At 46.5% G+C, this 23,777-nt stretch overlaps 1 protein-coding gene across 1 annotated transcript in view; it reads right to left on the bottom strand.

Annotated features, from left to right (window-relative positions):
- LOC144166529 (uncharacterized) overlaps nucleotides 1-22,180 on the bottom strand; it is a 65,683-nt gene extending 43,503 nt beyond the window's left edge. Inside the window, exons 1-5 of the mRNA XM_077696036.1 lie at nucleotides 21,911-22,180; nucleotides 9,231-9,293; nucleotides 5,023-5,083; nucleotides 2,775-2,895; nucleotides 1,102-1,252 (exon numbers count right to left, since the gene is read on the bottom strand). Of these exons, the coding sequence (XP_077552162.1) occupies nucleotides 1,102-1,252; nucleotides 2,775-2,895; nucleotides 5,023-5,083; nucleotides 9,231-9,293; nucleotides 21,911-22,120 (606 nt within the window). The 5' untranslated portion in view covers nucleotides 22,121-22,180. The remainder of the gene's footprint in view (nucleotides 1-1,101; nucleotides 1,253-2,774; nucleotides 2,896-5,022; nucleotides 5,084-9,230; nucleotides 9,294-21,910) is intronic.
- Nucleotides 22,181-23,777: the final 1,597 nt, after the last annotated feature.

The raw sequence follows: 23,777 nt of genomic DNA, 5'->3' as shown, positions 1-23,777 counted from the left end.
CACCTAACATTTTTCAAGTGAAACAGTACAAAAACTTCTTGGAGACTCCGTCCGAATAGACAGTTCAACTAAGCAGCAACATTAGACACCCGGATATACCCTCGCATGGAAACGAAACTGGAAGTCGAACAGCTGGCAGTGTAAGGCCGGTTTGAAGCGCTGTCCTCGGCGGAACAGATATCTGGCGACTGGGTGTGATCTTTTGACTTGCATCTGAAGTTCTTATCGCAGAAATCGGGTTAGGGTGGGGGGAAATCAGGAGCGCCGTGCTTTGTTCGAGGATCAGTTGCGGACGCTCCAGGCGCCATGGCAGGTAGCCTTGAAGTTGGGTAACTGCGTAGTAGCGCTAAATATGAATTTCGCGATGCAGAAACAAAACCGAAACTGTTGTAAACTGTTTGCGAATGGTCCTGGGGTAAGTAGAACTACCACAGTACTTAGAACAACGTGCGCAAAGGCAATTAAACTGCCTAAAATCATAAAGTAGCTTTGCAACCAGGCACTGCTTGACATTTTCAGACGACTTCTGGGATTATTACTGTCAGAGCGCGAACCGGACGATTGAAAATCGTTTGCTAGTTCCCCATTACCGCCCTGATAGCAAAAAACAAGCGCTGGTGCAGAGTTGCACGCATTCTTCGTTGGTAGCAGTGATGCGCGATGACCACGCCCCTTTTCCACACCCAGGTGATTCAAAAGCGTGTCAAAAATCCCATTTGCGTAGCAAAAATGAAAGCAAAACTGATTTTGAAAGGCCATTTTCTGATCTAACTCCGAACAGCTTTACTTGTTCAAGAAACACGTGGAACGCTATGAAAAGGCGCTCCCAAAAGTATTGAAATTGATCGATTTTGATAGGCGCGGTAGCGAAAGAGTTAAAAGCAGATATTACGTGCCCACTGAGAGGAAACGCCCACTGAGAGGAAAAAGGACACATTCAAGAGGGCCACACGGCCCGCCCGCAAATCAGCACCCAGCTGCAGGCCAAACGGAGGCAGAATCTCCTTGCTCTCATTTGGAAATTCCCAAACCAAACGCAACGCCAGGACTCTTGCCTGGTGCTGCCGACAGGCATTTGTCCTCACAGGCAGTTGAACTTACTGGCAGCGGTGCGTACAGCTGCTGCGATAGCATGATGTCGTGGACACAGTCCCCCTCAGCCGCAGCCTCCGCGGTGAGATGCCACAGGGTCACCCGCAACTGCTCGCAGCCAGGGTCGACCCGTGGCTCCACGTTGGCCTCAACGGTGTGCCTGCAAGGCATGCAAGGGCCGGAGAGGGCACTCACACCCACAGCCTGGGACTCACCGCACACTGTCCGAGAAGCAATTCCCTATGGTGGACTACTCACGGCGAGTCTAACCTAATCCCTTTGCGACACGGCATGTACAATTGTGCCCACGACGTTTAAGAGCGTTTTTGGGAGTTACAATTGTCGCCATCCCCACATGAACCGCTCGGCTAGCATTGACACTTCCCACTCTAAGGAACGCTGCCGCCACGATCTTGTGAATGCCGCGCCTTTACCATCCACGAATGCTTTGCCAATACAAGAGAGCAAGATGGACGCCTCGGCGTTCTATGGCGCATCAAGTAGGTCTATTCTTGGTGTTACCTTTTCTGTCGAGTTAAAATGTTTATTAAAGCAAAACTGAAGCTGTTACCTTAATACCGTACTTACTCGCATAATGATCTCACTTTTTTTCCCCTAAAATATGATGCGAATTTAGGCGTGCGTTCATTACGAAAGGTAAATTTTTTGCGAAAAAAGTTTCAGCGCAGAAAACGCAAGCAAGGTGCAGGTTGGAATTTTTACAATAGGCCTCACAAGCATAATAAACATAATAAATAAAAACATAATAAGAACTCCCTGGACCACCGCCAGCCGCGTTGCAAAATGACGCAAAGCAGTGTTTTCATGTATTCCGGTACGCGCTGGAACAAGTTTGCTGTGAGGTGAGAACAGGTCGACCAGTAAATGGCTGCTGCTGTCACAGTGCGGGACATCAAAACTGTAGACACGGCTGCCGACGCAGCAAGCTGAGGGCGTTTTTTTTTTTTTTGTCTTGTAAGTTCATTACATGCATTTAGGGAGAGTTTCTTCCGCACCAATAATGAACTCATGTTTGTCGATATCGCTAATATTGGCAAGTCTGCAGCAATAACACAGCCACGTCCGCGTTGAAAGAGGAGCAAGCATAGGTAAGCACAACCACTGACAGATAGACTTGGCACACGTACGACATATGGCTGCGGCAAGTTCAGGGTGCAATCATTGCGTGGGAAATAAAAAAAGTCGTATTTTGACGACGAACTTCAGGGGTGCGATCATTACGCGGGTACGATCAGTACGCGAGTGCGATCATTACGCGAGTAAATACGCTATATAAGGGCTACAGATTACAATAACATGTAAACATTTTCTATTGTAGCAATGGTTAGGAAACGGTGGCCACGTTTACGATGGTGTTTTTACTATCAGGACACGACCTAATTTATTAATAACTTATGAGATCGGGTTTTCTGTGGCTTTTAAGTGAAATTTCGGTTATCAAAAGCATACACAGGCAGTTACAAATTTTTCTGACGGCTACATCTTAATTTGTGCCACAAAAGGCCAAGAGCCCCATTGTCTTTGGGCGTTACTCAGGTGCATGCTGCCCATGCAGGCTGTCACTTGAAGCCCCCCAAGAAACATGCTTACACAACCAAAGGCTGAAACCTCACGCCCCGTGACGGGTTCGGCAGTGAACAGGCAGAAAGACAAGAACTCACAGGTTGTAGTCTCCCTTGAGGGTGACCACGGCGCTCCACTTGAGGCACGGCGCCACGTTCACTTCGTCTGGAAATGACCAGTCGGCCTGAATGGGTTCCTTCACCGGGTTGGGACCCATGTCTGCAAACACAACCAACAAGACCCTGCCACACCTTTTTACACCCTCTTTTTGGGCACAAAATGCAGCGACAGCTGCCCTTTTTATTAAAGGGACACCAGTCTCAGTCAGTTCTTGCTTTAAGCCGAAACGTCACACCTTTCAAAGCTGTTCCGACTCTTTTGTGGTGCCAAACGATTGCCCCGTTTGTCTAGAAATGAACAACAAAAGCTGTCAGCCTTTTTCTAATTTCTCTCCAATTTCTCTATAAATTTCTTTTGCAGCACAAAAGGGCACGTTACACATTGTGAGGAGGGTGCTACCGCGTGGGGGAATGAGTAGGAAATGCTGGCGTGATTCCCCACCATGGCCGTCGTAGACCAGGGAGGTCGCAGGGCCATTTCCACTAGAAATCTCGGACTTTTGCCATTGCGTGTCATGTAAAAATAGGCACTGGCAGTAGTCGCACAGGGTAACAGCTCTCCCATTCATTGACAAAAACCTTGCAATTGTACTTGTATCACAATGCAAAACACTTCACTGAAAGTACGGGCAATAATGTTTGAAAACAGGTGGTTGCAGCTTTTGAAAAAACATAGACTCAGCGGAAATTCCTGTGACCTACAAACTCTTTTGTGTAAAAAAAATAAATAATAATAATAATAATAACGGTAATAAAACACTGGGACAAGCCCCCACTAATCTGATTGATTATGAGGTTGAAACTCATCCGTCTTGCTCCTTCCCCCTCCCCCACCTTCAAACATGCCATTATTTTTTCAGTTGGTCAATTAGCTCCCAAGATAATTTAGGGATAATTAGCCAATTTTGGTCAAACAACAGACAAAACAGTGTTGGTCATAAAACTGTAATCTTTACATTTTCCAATGCCATACCCTGGTGAATGGAATAATTGAAGCAGTTTTTTGATCCACCACTTGGAACAAATTTAACACATTAAACTTTGGTCTTTGAAATGAGCATTCGAAATGGTTCTTTGCCACTGGCGCCACCGAGGCTAATAATGGCCGGAGGCTGCCAAGTCACACACATTTGCTTTTTCCCCACAGCACCTCCATTCAGAAATAAAAAGGAGAGACAGCGACAAAAAGATGTGGTAAAAAAGAAAAGTTGTTCTTAATGGGAATTCTTTCATTTGGAGGAAGCACGAACACTGCTCTGCATCAGGAGAAGGGCAGCGGAAGCCCTTGATGACATCTGCCACAGTTTCATGGCCTCCGGTCGGCACCTCTGACCGTGTTGCACTGTGACCTTTGCTTCTAAACAGCTCTCGGGAAAACCATTCCGACAGTCAGAAACAGTAGCGAATCCAAGGAGAAACAGTGCGGGGGAGCTAGCAGCATGCCACAGCTTTGCCCCTGCACCCTGATAGGTGTTAGCCACCTTTGCAAGGTGCCAATGTATGCCCAGTCAGTCACCGGCATGCAGCTCTGTCAGTGGTTTGTTTGCCTGAGCATGCAACTTCGATGTGCAACAGGACGCCAAGCAAGAACCATTCCAGCGAATGCAGCGATGTGAGGTTCAAGAAAAGTCCCTGGTTACGCAAGCAGCTTACAGAGGCTACTGGGCTGTAGTTTCCAGCTAAGCGCTGGCCCCTTCCTTATCTTAGCTCAGGACTCATGCCCGCACGTTCCCATGATTTGGGCAGCCGTCCTGTTTCCCAGATCAGGTTCAACAGGAAAAGGACTGCTTCAGCTGTGTCTTTGTGCTAGCGTTTCATCATCTCATTTGTTCGGACAGCCACGTGTGGGGCTATTCTGGAAGGTGCGAATAAATAGTCCTCAAGTGTGGATGCAACTGTCGCATGGCGTTTCCTCGTTGTGATGAGGCACCACAACCTCTTTGCGTTGAAGAAGTGCAGTGGTGCAGTGGGCAGAGCTGCTGGCTCGTTCAAAACGCTAACACAGGGCATGTCCCCTCTAACGATTGGGAATGTGTGCCCTGTCCACCGCGTACACTTGACCCTCACCCCACCCTGTGCGCTTCTTCAGTGGAATTCACACATGGAAGGCGCATGTCCAGCCTTCCATCTTCGTGGCACACGGGATGCATCCACCTCCAACTTTCACGCCCCAACCCGTACCCCGTGAGCGCCTGCTCGCACGAGGGCTCTGCAAATGGCTTCCCACCTAGTGTAGCCTTGATTTCAGCTGGCCGCAGCGACGTCAGGTTCTCTCCAGGGGACACCACCTGCACACAGAGGGTGAACGTTTCAGGGCCACTCAGGTGCTCGGCCCATGAAACTTGACCTGTCTGCCACCCCTTCTCGGCAGGAAATTTAAGGGCTTGGTGCAGTCACCTTGCATGCTGCAAGGCATCAACTGCAAGATGTTGAAGCAGCATTCCACCCCACCCCCCCTGCGGCAGAAGATGTCCTAAATAAAAATGCACCCATATGATTTTTGTATCGGCAATCAAGCTTTTTAGAATTTTAGGTACCGTATTTTTTGGTCTATAAGTCGCACCCCCCTCAAAACAGCAGTTTAAAAAAAGAATGTATATAAGTTGCACCGCAGTACAAGACTCACCGGTGAACGAAACACACTTGTTAATCAGGTAAACTTATAGAGGATCAGTTTGTTAGAACGTGCGGCGAAAGTACATGGTTGCGGCGGCCACCGCCTCTGAACGCATCCCCCGGTAAGCAGTGCTAGACACATGCATCTACCATCCAAAGTCTAGACAGAACTAACTTCTCAAAAATGGTTCACACAGATGGCATGTACTTACAGACGGTGTTTAGGCAAAGCCATCAAAGCCTTCTTCCTCCAACTCACTAACAAATAATTCATTCATTTAGACCATTGAGCTGTGTCTCTTAACATGCGCTGACGTCATGCAGCACACAGGCACCTTTTCAAGCGCGGACCACACGCAGCCGCTCCCTACCAAATTTATTCCATACATGAGTCACACCAGTCGATAAGACGCACCCACCAAAACTTCAGGAAAAAAAAAAAACGAGACTTATATACCGGAAAATAGGGTAATTCCAGCATCCCGTCCCCAAGTGCAGGATACTCAACGGGACAGTTCCCTGGTTAACCTTTCCACCTTTCCTGTACTGTTCCTTCCTTTATTTCAGGCAACGTCCTTTGTTGTTATTTTTTTTTTTCTTTCACTCTTTTCCGCGTCAACACTCGCCGTCAGGGTACGCATGCCCCAAAATTAAAGCTATTGCTTAGCCCAAGTACTAAGAAACCGCAATTACAGTGGTCAGCATAACTACCCATCTCTGGAAAAAGCTGCGAAGTAATTAGGCAGGGCATATTAGCAACTTACCACATAAAACCTGCCTTCTAAGTTCTAACTTCTAAGAAAGTAATGTTATACACACATGGACCACCTTTAGCCTAGATACTGAAACGCTTGAAGAGTTTGACGAATGCAACTACCTTTGGTCAGTGCCGATCCCAGCTTTGAGAAAAACCTGAGAAGGGTTGAAACTTGGGCTGCTTCGTACATAACTTTGGAAGAAGCACAGGCGCTTGTCTACTTATGTCTACTTATCTTCCCATCCCATTTATTGTGTTGTCGCTTCCTTCTGAGAAAACAAATTAGCAAGAAACCTGCACTCTCAACTAATGAGCATTAAGCTTTATCTGTCACTGAAAAGGATGGTTATTGGTATAGATAATCGATGTGTACTTAAATATTCATTCCTGCAATAAATTATTTATTTATTTATGAGGTAGTTAATTATTCATTTATTTATTTATCAGGTAGTTATGGCACAGACATTGGGGGGCTAGAACTTTAAAAGAAAACGTTTGTTCGAGAGAGTAAACTGCTGGGATAGTTGGTTCATAATGTACTTAAAGTGGAACCAGGGAAAATGATGCACAACAGGAGGGGAAGGCCCCCGCACAACCAGTGCGTGTGGGCCTTCTCCTCCTGTCCTCTGTCCTCTTTTGCCGGTTCTACTGGTTCTATGGCCTGATGAACCATAGAAAGAATACTGCAACACTCAGGGACCAGAAATAAGCACCTCAGATAAGGAATCAACCTCGATTCAAAGACAGCTTATCTTAAACTACGACAAGGAAAGGGGTTGGGCAGGACATGCAGTGCAGGGAACTGGCAACAGGTGCACCACTAGGGTAACGGAGGAGTGGCTACCAACAGCCGGGACTGGAAGTAGGGGAAGATCGTTAACTCGATCGAGGGACGAGATCGGGAAAGTTTGGTGACAAGGGCAGGAGCAGATGCCAGTCAGTGGGAGAGGCCTTCGTCCCAAAGTGGACATGATAACATGCATACCTAGCATCTTTCCAGTCATTTTCAAGTGTATGTCTCGCTGTGCTAATGCTGCACCAAGCACAATATTGTCTTGGGACACATAGGCTGGCAATGTCCCACGCTGCCATGACTTAAGACAGAAGAGGACAATGAAGATGGCAAAGAAGTGGCTGTGTCCCCGCGCATGCTGTCTTATGGCCGCCATGTGCATTCTGTAAATACGTCCATCCCATCTGCTTGTAACCAGATCACTTCCCATCAATCACAAATCGCCTCATCACTTCTGCTGCGACCTAACAATATTTTCCACTCCAAAAAAGCGAGACGCTACCCTCCATTTCTCCTGTGCATAAAGACATCCTTCGCAATCACAGTGTGCGCTAGAAGTAACCACTCAGGAATACCATCGCTAGTTATTTCTGAAACGATTAGGACATGCATTTCAGTCGAGCGCAAAATCTGCAAGCAACACCGACTCAGTATTTGCAAGGGCCAGCCTGGAGACAGACTGAGGAAGAAGCAAAAGTGCAGCAGAGATGTGCGCATTATGCAATGACAAGTGGGCGATCGGCCCAAAGACCAAAGCCACTGGCACAGCTCAGCTCTGCCTATCTGCGGCTTTTGCTCTTGCAGATACTAAGTGCATGCCTGCAATGCTGCTCCAAAGGAGTCCGGACAGAAGCCGTCATGTGGCCTCAGAACCACTTCCTTTTCGTGATTTGGTGGCCAAAAAGGTGCAAACTGAAAGCATGCCAAAGGTGGGCGGGAAATCATTCTGATATCCGCATGTCATTGGCTGCAAATCTGATGTGAAAAAAATTATCGTGAGTTTGAATGCCATAGTTTCGCGCGTATAACCCGCACCAAAAATGCGGAATTTCAGTTGTGAAGTAGAGCTGCGGATTAAATGCGAGGTATTTCCTTTAGTGCAGCTTCACTGCAATGCGCGTTGGGTCGTGATACCCCTACAGCAGTAATAGCGACTAAGCTACTGTTATCCGACTGACAGTGCTTATTTTTCACACACAGCTCAAAAATATACCCCCTGAAAAAAATGTATGCAGCAAGTCCTCTAGTTACGTAGTCAGCTAGGTAAGTGCTTTTGCATAAAAAAATGCAAAATGTTGCTTGAGTAGCAGCTTCGGTCCATCCTTCTACGTTTAAAATATGCGGGCAATACGCGGGGACAGATTTGTTTTCATTCATCGATGGAAACAAGGGGGTGCGGGTTATACGCAGGGGCGGGTTATACATACGCACGAAAATATGGCATTTTATGCCCGACCTTGCATTCCCTTGTTTCTTTGCGGCCACAGGACGTGTTCACAAGGGCATGCAAGAACGGTTGCCACGTACAAAACGCAGCGTAGTGTGCAGGGACACTGCTGAGAGCACCGCGGGAAAGCCTGAACTTGACGGCAGCCCATTGAGATGCACAGTTAATGTTACGTGCATACATGCGTTCAAATTTTTTTTTTCAACTAAACAGAAGACGGCAGATGCACAATTACACGTCTTTTTCCCCCTCTCTGGTCATTTCAGTCTTACCACCAAGTGTCGGAAGAATTTGTTTGCAAGCATCGTGCACAGCAAGGAAAGATAAACGACCATACGTGTGTGCCTTTCACCGATCACGAGTCAGCAAAGAAAACAAGCACAGGCAGGTGCTGTTGGGAGATTCCCCGAGATGTGCCGAGGGACAAAGATGTGGGGGAGGAGCTAACGGGGAGCTGGCAATGAAGCGAACTGGTTAGACGGGGAACTGAAACAAACAACGGTACGGGCCAGTGAAGAACAAAAAGGCGGGGTAAAAAAACAAAAAAAAAAAAAAAGCAACACACACACACACCTGTGACACTACACACGCGAGAACAAAGCAATTAAGAAATGACAGATAAGGCGCCTCTATATGTCGTTCCTTGTCTTTGTTGGTCCTTGCCTGTTTAGCCTCACAGGTTTCTTCTTTGAGTCATGCACCAACAAGCTCAGCAACAAGTGTTGTTAAACTGCCTTCCACCATTTGCCCCAGAAAACAGGTGACGCCCTGGTTGGCGAACAAGCTAGCTGAGCGTGTCGACCCCAGGCCAGCCCAGCTCACCACTGCACAGTAGAGGCCAGGCTCGAGTCCATCGGCTGGGAAGAGGATCTTCTGCTGGCCAGCCTGCAACATGGAGAGAAGGAGAGCCAAAGCGGTGTTGCGCACATCCACACGGTGAAGAAGGGGAGCTCGTGCATATTTCTTCACTAGCTCCGTTTCTCGAGTGGTTTCACTTTCTACAGCATGCATGTGCTGCAAATCAAGTTAGCATGAGTTTTCTTCCTACACTGCCTGTTGCCCCGTAGCAGCTCAGGACATAAATCACTACACTAGTAAAGCGCAGATGTAATGCTCGCCAGAAATGCTTTTTACAGTGTAGACCGCTTATCACGTGTGTGCACTACAAATGGTACCACACTGTAAACAAAACATGTGTGAATCCAAACATATCGCACGCTACCTATCAAACATTCTTTGTTTATCTTCACTCAAAAGAGAGCCACTTGAAAAGAGAGGTACGATCCCCTCTCTCTCTCTCTCTCTCTCTCTCTCTCTCTCTCTCTCTCTCTCTCTGTCTGTCTCTCTCTCTCTCTCTCTCTCTCTCTCTCTCTCTCTCTCTCTCTCTCTCTCTCTCTCTCTCTCTCTCTTTTTTTTTCGTATCAGACGCTGCTGCTGCATGGTTTTACAAGCCGCGAGTGTGGCCTTAACTTATACTTCCTGTTTATGTTTTGAGAGATCTGCATTTCTTAGCAACCAGAAGAACGGATGCCGCCGCAGGGGTGCCGCATTCTTATCTCGTTGTCTCGCCGGCAGCAGCCCAGCTGCAGCCGGCGAGACAACGAGATAAGAGTGCAAGTGAGATTTTTTTTTTTTCGTCGGCGTCTTGCGTCGCAATGCCAGTTGTGGTTATCACGCATGTGAAACAGAACGTGCAAACTGAAGGGTGCCTATTTTTTTTAATTTTCTGTGTCCAAGTTAGAGGGCTGCGTCGAATGGCTGAATCTTGTCTCTTTCTTTTTTCGGACCCTAAAGCAATGCCTCAGCTGCACCGTTCGATCAGCGGACCCGCCAAAAAGCCGCACTATGAACGGTATTGTGCTTCGGACAACTGCATTGTAAGCGGTGCGCTTATGCATTGAGTTCTATGCGAGGCCTACCGGTGGCCAGGAAAACCTGCATTATATCCGGACCTGCACTATAAGTGGTTACGTTATAGTTGGTCTACACCAGTGTTGCGGAATGGGCATCCCCATTCCATTCCAATTCCATTCCGAGGAATTGGAACTTGTCGTGATTCCATTCCTTTCAATTCCTCGGAATGGCAGAAGTTAGCCCATTCCCACTCCTGGAATGGACTGGAAGTTCAATTCCATTCCTTTAATTCTTCAATGTAAAAACTGCCTCAGGTGCTCTATCGAATTGCTGAGGAACGCAAAATGAATCTGACGTTACCATACGGGTTGAAAACTGCAAAAGTATTCAAATGTGTCACTTGTCACCGAAGTTGAGCGTCGGTAGCAGGTTGGTTACATATGTCGTGCATAACTACCCAATTAAAAAAACTATCGTCCCTTCCTAACGAAATCCGAGAGAAGCGCCAAAGCTAAAAGTGCTCCCAACTTTCGCTGAAAGTGCGTCTACCCAATCTACAAACCTTCAAACACCCAAACAGGAAGCGAAAAACGAACCCATGCGACGATTTTTCGCGCACTAAGTAAACGCAACTACGAATGGCATAAGTGTACACCGTTACGTGGTTTATGGGAAAAAGGTATACCATTGTGGTCCTTTATGATCGACGCGTGTGTTTTTTATTTAGAACCGTTCGTTTTTTTGCGATTTTCAAGTAAGCGTTTTGACACAATGGAATCCCAGTTTCAGAGAGAGAGAGGGGGAGACATAATTTGCGGTCCCCGGTTTCACGCACGCACCGTGTGTGCAGAGACCTTGTCAGAGCTTTTCGGTCGAGCAACTGGTGTAAGGGCGAATGCATTAGTTTTTCGACAGAATGCGATCGGTCCCACTAAAACAGCTTTCTCTTTGAAAAGTCGCAGCGTCACACTGCCCCTTTTTGCATAAGTAGCAGGATCCCACTACTTATTGTAGTATTTGCATGTTAGCATGTTTTAATGTTTTTCTTGCGCGACGCGAGATGAAGCAGCTATTACGTTGATGTCGGCTTTTTTTCGTTTTACTGCACAGTCTGGGGTTTGCTATCTTGCTGTCTGCTTTGCGTACCGTCATACCAGCGTAATTAGTATGATGTGGATAACTCACAGGCATGTCACGCGGAGCTTGCTCACATGTACATTCGAAATGCTTAATTGAATAATTTCCGGTGAATCTACAGAATTGAGCCCTTTCGCTACACTACAACGCTAGAGACGGGAGGGCAGAGTTACAGAACACCATTTACAGGTTTTGTATTCACTATAGGAAAGTCGCCACCGCTTCCACGTTGACCTCCTTTGCGATTGTTTATTGACCTGGCACTACCGCAGCTCCATACGTCCAATACCGGACATTATTTATGACACCCTCATTTAAAGTGACAGAACCATATCGTGACGGGAGCCCTGTCAAAGTAAAGAAATGTGGTCAGACAGTTTGTTTTCATGAATGCGCAACCATATGATCGAGGACCTGATCAAGATTTTTAAATGTGACCTCCCTTCCTGAATAGTGCCGATGCTCCAACTTTCGAGCCGACGACTAAGGCTTCAGTAATCAGGTACGTTTGTACCCAGGCGCAACGGCCACATACACAGAAACACAGCAACCAAAGCACGAACAAAGCACAAGTTTGGCACAATTGGAGGAGAGGGCCGCACATTCAGATTGAAGCAAAACACGGTGTCGCACTCCTGAGAGCCGTCAAAGCACTCGCAAAAAGGGTGCTATTTGAGCCAGAACTGTTATTAACAAACGCCTGTCGACAGCTGTGTTCTGCATTCTCTGATGTAATTGTATATCCCATCTGCTCACTACCGTAGCCTCCGTAGCAGAGCGTGGAGGTAGAAAGCGCAGTAACATATTCGAAGCTCGCTTCTTACGCTTTTGGCGGGTGCCTGGCCCGCAAATCCCTCACCCACAATTTTCTTTTTGCTGCCTTGGCATTGGTTTACTGGAGCCCCGCGGCCGCTGCAACACACGGTCAACAGGTTGGCGTCGTATTCCCGCGTGATGCCTACCAGGTCGGCTTGCGAGCTACAACGCCATTCATTGCTCGCCGGGGGAAAGCGCTTTGTTGTGTCATGTGCGAACGCTTTATATTGCTGGCTCCAATATTTCTCAGTATCAACTTGTGGTGAGAAACACCGCTGCTTCGGATGCACGCCGTTCGTTGCGCGCCGACGTTGGTCTGCCATCGGCGCCACGGACGGTTCTACAGAAAAAGCTATGCCTCAAAAAGCCTACCGAATCACGAAGAGCCGACCTAACGGCGCCACTGGCCAGACGAGCTTGCGCCGCTCGAACTTCAGTTGCATACGCGCTGCGTGGAGTCAGTTGCTCGAAATGCCGAGTACGCGTTCACGCTTTCGTCGCCGGTGCTCCCTTTGAGATATACCGACGCAGTCGTCGCCACACACGAACTAATTAAGTAGCCGGAAGGCACCAGCAATGGTGACGCCGCCGTCTAAAAATCCTGACTCCATTCCCATTCCATTCCGAGCATAAGGTCCTTAATTCCACTCCCATTCCATTCCTACAAGCGTTGTTCTCATTCCATTCCCATTCCATTCCGGCATCTCAAAAAGGTGGAATGAATCCGGAATCATTCCAATTCCGGAGTGGCAACTCCGCAACACTGGACTCTACACTGTAGTTTTCTGGCAGCATCTCTGGGGAAGAGGACCGAGGAGGATCTCCAACCTCTTCCTTTTCCCACCGGGCACAAAATAAAGTTGTTCTCTCTCTCTCTCTCTCTGGGCAAAATCCTTAAATTGTATTTTTTTTTTCGTTTGTACGGGTAGCATTTGTCGGAAAATACCAATTCGATGTATTCAAGGACACCACAGATAATGAGGAATTTGTAAAAACACCCAATTTACTGCCAAATCCAGATTCACCACACATAGTTCGGTTAGGCTGAAACCGTGGAACTACTTATTAGCAGGGGTGTGCAAATATTCAAAACTGTCCTATTTTATTCAGCTTCGAATGAAATAGCAATACTTGAAAATTTAAAATAAATTGTCGAAGTACTTCGAAGTTTAAAAACATGCCCCAGTGTTCTTTGCTGCTGTGCACTTCCTATCGGCGAGGGGCTTCCCCGTACCAATGTGGTGACGTGCGGCTAACGGCAAAAAAGAGGCGCTTTTAGGCAGTGTCTGTTTTCTCCTTGGCATTACTCTGTAGAAAGGAAATTCCAGCTTCGTATTGCCATAGTCCCTCATGCTGCACCAATTAATCCTTTTTCCCAGCGAAGCTGTCTATGGCTCCTTTCTCAAAATTGTTGCATCCGTGGACAGAGTCGCGTAAACAAGGAATTTGGAATCTTGCGGCAGGCAAACCCAACTTTCTTGTGAATGTTCTGTAGCTCTAAATTTAATGCAGGTATATGGAAAAAAATAAAATAAAAAAAGCATACTGAAATTGGCTGCTAGGGCGACTCTATTATTGCGTCGAGTTCAATTTACTTGTGATAATTAAATCACAGAGAAGGTGTAAACTTTACACGATTCCAGTCTGCTGTCAATACATGGTGTCCACAGAGGGAGTACGGTATACTGTTCTAGATCGCGACTGTAACTCTTGTTCAATTGGAGTTACCCCAGACCAAGTTATACGACAAGTAGCCGCTAAAACGACTCTAAAGTTGCACCAAATTTCATTTACATTTCGTAATTACAAAGTTCGCAGTGAGGTGTAAATACTGCGGAATCCCTGCCTGCCGTCAATACTTTGGGCTTCTACGGGAAGGAAACGGACAGCCCCATGTTCGTACGCTGAAACAAAACTACACTCCATCCAAGTTTTCCTTCAGGTAATTAACTAGGAAGTGTGCTCAATGACAAATTACAAACAATCGTGTTTCGTTTCGTGTGCTCGTTGTACTGTGGCCAGCTTTACTGGTCACTTTTCTTCACACAGCGGAAGAGCACTGAATTTATTGAAGCCTGTAACGTTTCCCTTCTTTTCTAATATGGGACAGAAAACAGTGATGAGTTTGTGTAGCTTCACACTTCCAGACATCGAGATAAAGCTTCCTTGAGAAGCCGGAATTAACATTGCGGCACTCACGAATGCGGTTTGCCAAGCACATTTGTCCTCGCACAGCCACATTTGTCATCATGTGCTGGCACTGATGTTGATGTCAGCTTTTTTGATATGTTTACAATACCATACCAGCCAAATTCGCAAGCATGGCACTAGGGAGATCTAACCGGGATGTCGGAGGGGGGTGGGGGGTGCTGAGGGGTGGAAAGCTCAGTACCAACAGAATGGAATAACTTACCCGCGCTTTTATTTTGTTGCACCAAAGCAGGCACTGAACTTTTTCGTCCAAACTACTAACAAGCTGCACTAGTGGTCAGTCGCTAAATCATCGAAGTGGCGGACGCCACAGTTTGGAAGAAGTCCTGAGATGACAGTAGAGCTTAACAATGTTCGCGCCTGCGACACTTCGCTAAAAGAACGCGACTGAGGTTTGTGTCAAACATGATTGCATAGAACTTGGTGCAATTTTCATTTACTATATTGAACTGCCTCTCGCATTTAGCGTTCCTGTGGTACCGAACAGTTCAACTTATGCGCAGGGCCGCTTACGCTCTTCACAGATAACAATGCCAATCGGTGTAGGATTGGATTGCCTTGCCAAGTAACTCCGGCGGGTGCATGTTCGGAAGATTTATGTTTCGGCTGTACAATCATACAAAACTATAAAAATACGGGCGCCTCCCGGACAATTCAGGAAACCTGGCAGATATGCATTACGCATGACTTGTGGGTGCGTGCAGATAGTGTGACGCAACTTCTTTTTGAAAACAAAATTTATTGTGTTGTTAGGGCTTGGAAAGGGAACCGCGAGCAAGTGCAATGCGGGGATATCATCACACCATGAAAGTATGCAGAAGGCAGACGAATCGGCAAATTTTTTATGCCTTACGATGCCCCAGTGTTTGTGAAGCTCTTCAGCAAATCGAAAGTTTTCATGTTCGCAATTAAGAATATCAAGAAATTGCTGAGAGAGCACACGTAAGCCCAGGTGACCGCCCGGCAGTTAACAAAACCAAGCAAATGCCTGGCGCTTGCGTGTGCGTGCCTCGCGACGATTGCCCCGCGTCCCCTGCCCACGTGTATCAAGCCTTCGCGTCGCAGGCCGCTCATATTTCAGCCAGGGTATTCTGTTGAGTGAAGGAAGAGAACTGTGCCATAATATTAACGCCGAAAATTGGTGTCAGTACTCCACAAAGTAGTACTGACATGAAAATTTTACGTTCCACTTTTGTTGCTTTTATCGATGCTTAATGGTCTGGCGAACCCAAAAAAGCACTTTAAATACTCCAGCGCGCGATAATTAATTACATTGAACTGCCTTAAAATCGTTTATTTCAAATTCCCGCGCTTTCATCCCGAAAGGCAGAATCCCGGCATGACTTCACCGCTTTGTGTGGACGTCAAAACACTGCAGAGGCCGGTGGGGGCGTTGTTTCGACCACACCATCACCGGAGCTGAACGGCTGAGCTGCCTGAAGGTGCTAGGCCTACCATTGCGGCGGAAATTCGATGACCGCTTTCAATAAAAGTCCTGATGGCGACTTCTATTGCGATTCCGGGCTATATTACCGCTTCCTTTCCCGTGTGTGGAACTTTATTTTTGCTTACAGTGCCTTTCTGGGCACCAGTTATGCCGGTAGCTCTGGTTTCGTGCACACATTTGTGAATGCGCCAGCGCCCAGTCACCGCTCACGGGGCCGCGCGCGTGTAGTGACGTCACGAATGTTTGACGAGCGCTGTTGCGTCACTTCTTTTGGCTATCGCAGGATGATGTCACGCTGATGTCCATTTGCTGAGTGCCGCTCCATGCGCTGCTCCGTCGGCGCGATAAATGAGATCCAATTGAACTATGTTCTTCGCGTCGCAGGCCGCTCATATTTCAGCCAGGGTATTCTGTTGAGTGAAGGAAGCGAACTGTGCCATAATATTAACGCCGAAAATTGGTGTCAGTACTCCACTTAAGGAAATTGGCTAACATTGACAAAAATAATAATAATAAATAAATAAAAATCCAGCGTTCACTGTAATCGTGGCCACATTTGCTCGGAACAAGACAGACATGTCATAGTGTACAACCCTCCAAGGTGACGTACATTTACAGTTGAACCCCTTTATAAGAGACACGTACCCGGAAGCAGTTTCTGTCTCTTATACGAGATGTCTCTTATAAGCAGGGAACCATGTTTTCACTTACTAATCAGGCCATAGTTCAATGTGGGCACCGTATGACTAAAATAAGCTCAAAAGAACGCTACAGCATGTTGCAATAGATTCATTCTAATTTATGTTTGCCCCCAGAATTTATGAAACAGTTCTGAATCTTTGTTTGCTTCATGACTGCATTTACACTGTTTTTTACAACCGATTCTACAAGCTTTCTTTCCTTTCACTGTTTGTGGAAGATGAATCGTAGATGTTGAGTTCACAAGTCTGATGAATAGCCAGAGCGCACAGCTTCTTCCGCTGTCTGCTCAGGTTATTCATTACGCTTGCAGGACTCAACAAGTGCGATGCCTCTTGATTGGGAGCTACGCACGTGGGAGAGCCCGCATGTGCGGTCGCGCTCCAATGGATGGCACTAAGCTTCAATCACTTCTGTAAGTTGCATTTCCATTGGCGGGGCTTCTCATCGTCATTTCATAGCTGACTGAACCACTGTGTGTTTGCTGAAGTTATAATAAATAGCGACTGCAGGCGTAAGTTAAAATGTCTGTTACAAGCGAGATTATTGATTAAAGTTCAAGGATGACTTGTCCTTCATAACCCACTGTCTTCTACATCCGATGTCTGTTATAAAAGAGGTCAATTTAGTGGGAAAGATAGGGCAGCCAGCCATGTGGGTGGACAGTGTCTCTTATACCCATTTGTCTCTTGTATCCATGTCTCTTATAACGAGGTTCAACTGTATTATCTTCCCCAAGAAATGAAAGAAGCCAACACCTATAGCAACAATGACAGAGTAAATGTTGTTGCGGCAGCGAAAATGAAGCAAGCCTGCTGCAATCGTGGACTTTAATCGTCGTGTGGTCGTGAAGGTTGCACAGAGCTCCACTACCTTCAAGTCTTACGCGTTAGTGCTTCCTTCATTTTTTTTTTCATTTTTTTTTAAAGCCTCTGTGAAGATCCATAAAAATTTCAACTACATGCCTTGTTCATAAGGAAATATACCGTGGTAATCAAATAGCTTGCCAAAATATATAGGGTGTTTCAGCTAACTTTAGCCAGAGTTTAAAAATACTATGCCGATGCCCTCCAAGATGACGCGACAAAATGCATGGTCTATATTGCATACATAGTGTGTCACATTGTTTTTTATTTTAGTAAATTGAATAATGAGTCAGGATTAGGTAGCCTACTTCTGAATCAATGAACCTAGGAAAAAAAATTCCAATTAAAAAGTTGCAGACCGGTTTGCAAAACGTCCGAATAAACTGTTTCATTCTTTCTATCTATAAAGTATTGGTGTTTTTCAGCATAGTGACGGTTCCCGCAAAATTAAAAAAGATAAGAAAAGAAAAGAAAAACACGTGACATGCGCACTTGCGCGTCGTGACTGCAGTCCTCTCAAGCGTTCTGCACACAATCATAGGAGCGCAGCCGCTTAGCTGCTTCCGGCAGCACAAGTGATAACTGCTGCGTCTTCTTATCGCTATAATGAACTGTCGCAAGGGGAGCACATCGGTGGCGTAAGTGGCACAGCCAATGCTTACGTTGCTGCCCTGCCGCCTTTTAACTCTTTCGTCACGGCGGAAAAACGACCGATTTTGAGTGCTTCCACAAAACTATTTCTTTCTCTTGAGCTAGTGGATACATTTAGCATTGCTATGCATGGAATTGTAGCTTATAGATTGCTCTTACAAACACATAACAGCAGTTTTGTGAAAGGCACAATTACTTACAGTTTATTAGTCAAATAATCAGAAAAAAAATGCACAAAAAGTATGCACACAACGTATATAGGCGATTGTAATGAGCCTAAAAATTATTTTAGAAATTCTAAGATATGCAAATTGTTCCCACATTTCTTGGCTATGATTCAATATATATATATCAATGCTGTACACCAAGTTTTGTATTTTTGTGGGCCCGTCAACCTAGCAGAACTGACGGCTGTGCCCCTCCTCGAAGCCACTCGAGTGTAAGTCGGTCATGCATCCAAGCACACTTTTTTGTGTTCTGACACAAGATCCTTTTCGCTTTAGTGGTAAAAAACCAGAAAAAAAATCCAGCACTCTTCAGAAGTGTCACGCATCGCTCCGTAACGGTAATCTGACACGAGTGTCAGGCTATCATGAAGGTGATAACGCGATATGACGCGGCGCATTTGGCAAAATATTCCCACCGCACGCTGTCCAGACCCTACACATCAATGTGCAAAGCCGCAGTCATCAGATAGGAAGCCCGTTTTGTTTATAAATACAGCCCAAATACAGCGGACGCTGTTTTCACACAACTCGCCACTATCGCGGGTTTAAATATCTCTCTTGGCGCAGTCTCTGCACGCGAAATATCAACAAAACATAATAAAATCGTCCGATGGCCTATGGCGCCGTAAGGAAAGAGTTAAGTTGCAGCGTGCCTACAGCTGTTTGTATGCGGAACACTTGGGAGCACTGCAATTACGACGTGTCTGCGAGAGTGCCACGTGTTTTTTTTTTTTTTCTTGTATTTTGTGGCCATCATCAGTAAGCTGAAAACACAAATACTTAACTCTTTCGCTACCGCCGGAAAATTGACTAATTTTAGGGGTCCAAGAAAACCTCTTTTTCCTGCTAAAAAAATGGTTAGGCACTAATTGCAGGAACACAAAATGCAGATTATTTAACGGCCTTTCCAATAACACCAGTTTTTTGAAGGTTTTTATATATCATAGTTGTAAAAAAAATATCAAAATCGAACTTTTTGTCAAGTCGTCGAAAAAAATGATAAAAAAGGAGTTGTGTATATCAAACCACCGGTAGTAGAAAAAAATTAGAATATACATTTTGTAGGAAAACATTTCAAAAACACGCCCTAGAAAAAATGTCGGCTTGCGCGGAACAGTTTGTCAGATATAAAAAAAAAATGTTAGCACGCACGGTGCTCGTGTCATGCGGTGAAGCCCAACCTCCAATTCGAAATGTGCAATTTCGGGTGGTTTCCTGGAATAAATCTGGCAGTTTGTCATTATCAGAGGCACCAATTTGCCCCCACATAACGTAAGAACATCTTGTCAATGGCTGACTTTGCATTTACAGCAAGCACAATATTTGGGACAAGCACGCGATGCGGAAAGAAACATGCATGAAGTTGGAAACGGAACGCCGTGGCTGATGCTTGTTGTCGTTCACGGTCAGTTATCTCTCAAAACATAAAGCTGAGCTTTATTATCATCTTCTTACTCGCAATTATAGCCTTGCTCGCAAAAATGAGGTACGATGAGCTAGAATCGTGCCCTGCGATCTTTGCCAGAGTAGCAGTTGCGCGATAAAAAAGATGAGCACAACGAGCCTCCTCTAATGCAGCGCAGTCTAACAGTTTTCAAATGAAACAGTACAAAAACTTATCGGAGACTCTGTCCGAATAGACAGTTCAACTAAGCAGCAACATTACACACCCGGATATACCCTCGCATGGTAACGAAACTGGAAGGCTGGCAGTGTAAGGCCGGTTTGAAGCGCTGTCCTCGGCGGAACAGATATCTGGCAACTGGGTGTGATCTTTTGACTTGCATCTGAAGTTCTTATCGCAAAATCGGGTTAGGGTGGGGGGAAATCAGGAGCGGCGTGCTTTGTTCGAGGATCAGTCGCGGACGCTCCAGGCGCCATGGCGGGTAGCCTTGAAGTTGGGTAACTGCGTAGTAGTGCTAAATATGAATTTCGCGATGCAGAAACGAAACCGAAACTGTTGTACACTGTTCGCGAATGGTCCTGGGGTAAGTAGAATTACCACAGAACTTAGAACAACGTGCGCAAAGGCAATAAAACTGCCTAAAATCATAAAGTAGCTTAGCAACCAGGCACTGCTTGACATTTTCAGCCGATTTCTGCGATTATTACTGTCAGAGGGCGAACCTGACGATTGAAAATCGTTTGCTGGTTCACCATTCACACCCTGATAGCAAAAAACAAACGCTGGTGCAGAGTAATTACAAGTGGCACGCATTCTTCGCTGGTAGCAGTGACGCGCAATGACCACGCCCCTTTTCCACACCAAGGTGATTCAAACGTGTGTCAAAAATCACGTTTTCGTTGCAAAAATGGAAACAAAACTGATATTGAAAGGCCATTTTCTGATCTAACCCCAAACAGCTTTACTTGTTCGAGCAACGCCTGGAACGCTATGAAAACGCGCTCCCAAAAGTATCGATCAAATTGATCGATTTTGATAGGCGCGGTAGCGAAAGAATTAGGTAATAGAAATACAGAAACTGTTTATCCGGACATTTTGCAAACCGCTCTGCAACTTTTTCACTGGAATTCGTTTTCCTAGCTTTGTTGCCTCAGAAGTTGGCGGCTCATTAAAATTGACTAGTTATCAAATCAAGCAAAATACAAAAACAGTGTGACACACTACATACAAAAGTGAGCAACATGCATTTAGTCGCATCGTCTTAGCGTGCATCAGCATATTTTTAAACTGTGGCTAAAGTTTGCTGAAACACCCGGTATAGTTATACCCTAATTACACTAATACGCTGAAGCACTTGCGGTTGAAGTTACCACAACAAGTCGAAGCCTCCCTCATGCGATATATCAATAAAGCTAAGAGCACCAGGACAGCTTCTTTGTGCTTGTTTTATGCGATATAAAAGGTTTAAGAAACTGTCTAAACAAGCCTTTCACGTTTCTTAGGCTATAGTCACTGAAGCATGCTTAATAAAAACTTGTAAATTTCAGTGTTCTTATTGGAAGTCACTCAAGATCTGCTTTTATTTGTATACCGATTCAAACAAAATCATTATTCACATTGTATTCTCTTCAAAAGCAAAAATTGCTAATTGCACACCCCTACTCTTCAGACATTTGTACAGGTAACACTTATTAAAACAAAAAAAATTTGATATCATATACGCCTGACGAGGTATTGAAAAATTCCAATAGACAAACCAATCGCTATTTTGGTATTGTTCTGAAGCTGCATTGGTTTACAGGCCTAGGCCTATACACCAATGCAATTAGGTGCACTGGTATCCCAGGTGCATTGGTATATTAGTCTGGGCCTATCCACCAAATTTTTTCCAATGCTCTCTGGGCACTGCCATTTTCACATTGGTGCACTGATACGCGGGCATTAATCCTGGGGGACGGCAGGAAGAGCAGCCGCCGCCACTGCCGTCGCTGTGCAGGTGGTTGTTTGGCTGCTTCACCTGGTTTGAAAATGGGCAAGCACTTTTAAAAGGCCAGTCAGCAATCCACAGTTTCACGGTGTAATACGTATGACAGGGCGTTCAAGGCGGCCAAGTCTGGGTGTGCCGCCGTGTCTCTTGCTGCAGCTGCTCAAGAGGGCATTTCCGGCCCGAGGCGGTGTTCCCTGCTCACCTGGATGGTCTGCTGCTTCACCAGGGTGGAGGGGCCCGCACAGGGGAGGCCCCCCTCCTCCCATTCGGTGGCCCGCACCACCAACAGGTCCCAGCCGGGTTGCGCATCCCCGACGTCCACCTCCAGGCCCCCGTCCGCGTAGTCGATGCTTGGGGGCACACACAGGACTCCGGCCACCAGGGCCAGGGTGAGCACCGCCACCCGCAGCATGCCTCCCTCGCACAGGGTGGGCCACACACTGCGTCACAGAACGGGGGACACTCACACAGAGCACCTCCAAGGTCCCACCACGGCAGGAGATGAACTAGAAACAAGCTCCCTCACGCTCAGAGTTCAAAAGAAAGCGCGTGACCCCCACCAGTTGGACACAGGGTGGCTCTGACAATGGGATCGAGCCGGAAGGGACAGGCACGAGTGCTCCAAATGAAATGGGAACCTGAACAGATAGCAGAGAGAACCGTACACAGCACAACACAAAGTCAAAGCAGAGGAGGTGGTTCCGTCTGCATGGTGTTAAAGAAGAGCATGCAAGAGTCTGAGGCTCTGGCTCACGCAAGGGGGCCCTCAGTATGGCCTCGGTTCTGAGGGGGTCAGAGGTTTTGTCCAGCATAAAAAAAGTGTTAAAAATTCTGTCATAAAGGTATGACACAAGACGCGCAGTTGAAAACACTGGCTGATCGCCTAAACACAATGAGGGGTTTAACGGAATTGGATGCTTTCATGTCAAGGAAAGTGCCGTCATCTTGCGTGGTTCTAAGCAACACACTGCACTAAAGCGTTGTTCAGCCATTCACAGCACCTATTACAAGTTGGTGTATGTCTGCCATTTAGAAAGTATGAGTGTGTGAGCTATTTTAAGTCTGCAAACGGATACCACAACGAATCTGTTGTTTTTAACAGCCGCGCTGTTTCGCTTACAGTTCCGTCGTACACTGTTACCAGAAAAAAATACAAAGGAAAATACTGAGCGCACGTGAGCGTGTGCCTCGTGAAGAGTGCCCGGTGTTGGCCAGGCTTGCGCGTGGGCTTGCGACACGTGCGAAGCTCACAAAATAATTAAATAAATAAATGAATAAATACATAAATACCAAGCGCATGGAAGTGTGTGCCTCGCAAGGAACAGCTGGTGTCATTCAGGCTTGCATGTGGGCTGGAGCCATGTGAGGAGCTCAAAAAATACAAAAAAAAAAAATAATAATAATACCGCGCGCGCGTGACCGTGCACCTCTGGAGGAGTGACCGGCGTCATCCAGGCTTGCGCCTGGGCTTTTACCACGTGAGGAGCTCGCAAAAACGATACCAAGAAAAAATACCGAGCGTACAGAAGCGTGTGCCTCGTGAGGAGCCCCGGTGCCGGCCAGCTCGAGCTTTGAGAACACTCTGCCCAGCATTCTCGGCGTGCTCTCTCACGCAGTCGCAGTCTTCTACGTGCCAGTTCACATACGTTCACACCTGAAGTGGGGAGCACAGAAGGCGAGTATTCGAAGCCGGTTGCCGCAGGTTCTAGCGCATGCTAATGCGGTCGACTTTGGGAGAGATGTGAAAGGCTGCGGACAAAATGATCCGGGCCTGCCAGTCACGGAGAACTTTCAGCGGCAAGTTCGGAGATTCATGCGAGGTGCAGCAGCCAGGTCTCTGACCGAAGGAGACGGGTCACCAGCTCTGCTGATTTTCCAGCCTTGCACAATGAGTGCAAGCTGCGAAAATACTTTGTTGCGTATCGTACTAAGTGTGGTTTTACCGTGTGCAGTTTGTTCCTTGTTTGTGTGTCTCGTGTTAGCTTCCAGTATTTACAGAGTCCCCTTCATATCAGCAATTTCACGTCGACATAGGTACCCATGGTATGCCTGCGCTAGTTGTGCTACTA

The sequence above is a fragment of the Haemaphysalis longicornis genome, unplaced genomic scaffold, assembly GCF_048455015.1.
Source record: "Haemaphysalis longicornis isolate Haplotype H1 unplaced genomic scaffold, Haemaphysalis longicornis Haplotype H1 scaffold_179, whole genome shotgun sequence".
Taxonomy (NCBI): Eukaryota; Metazoa; Arthropoda; class Arachnida; order Ixodida; family Ixodidae; genus Haemaphysalis; species Haemaphysalis longicornis.
Note: the sequence above shows the minus strand (reverse complement) of the source record. Positions and strands in the feature narration are given on the sequence as shown.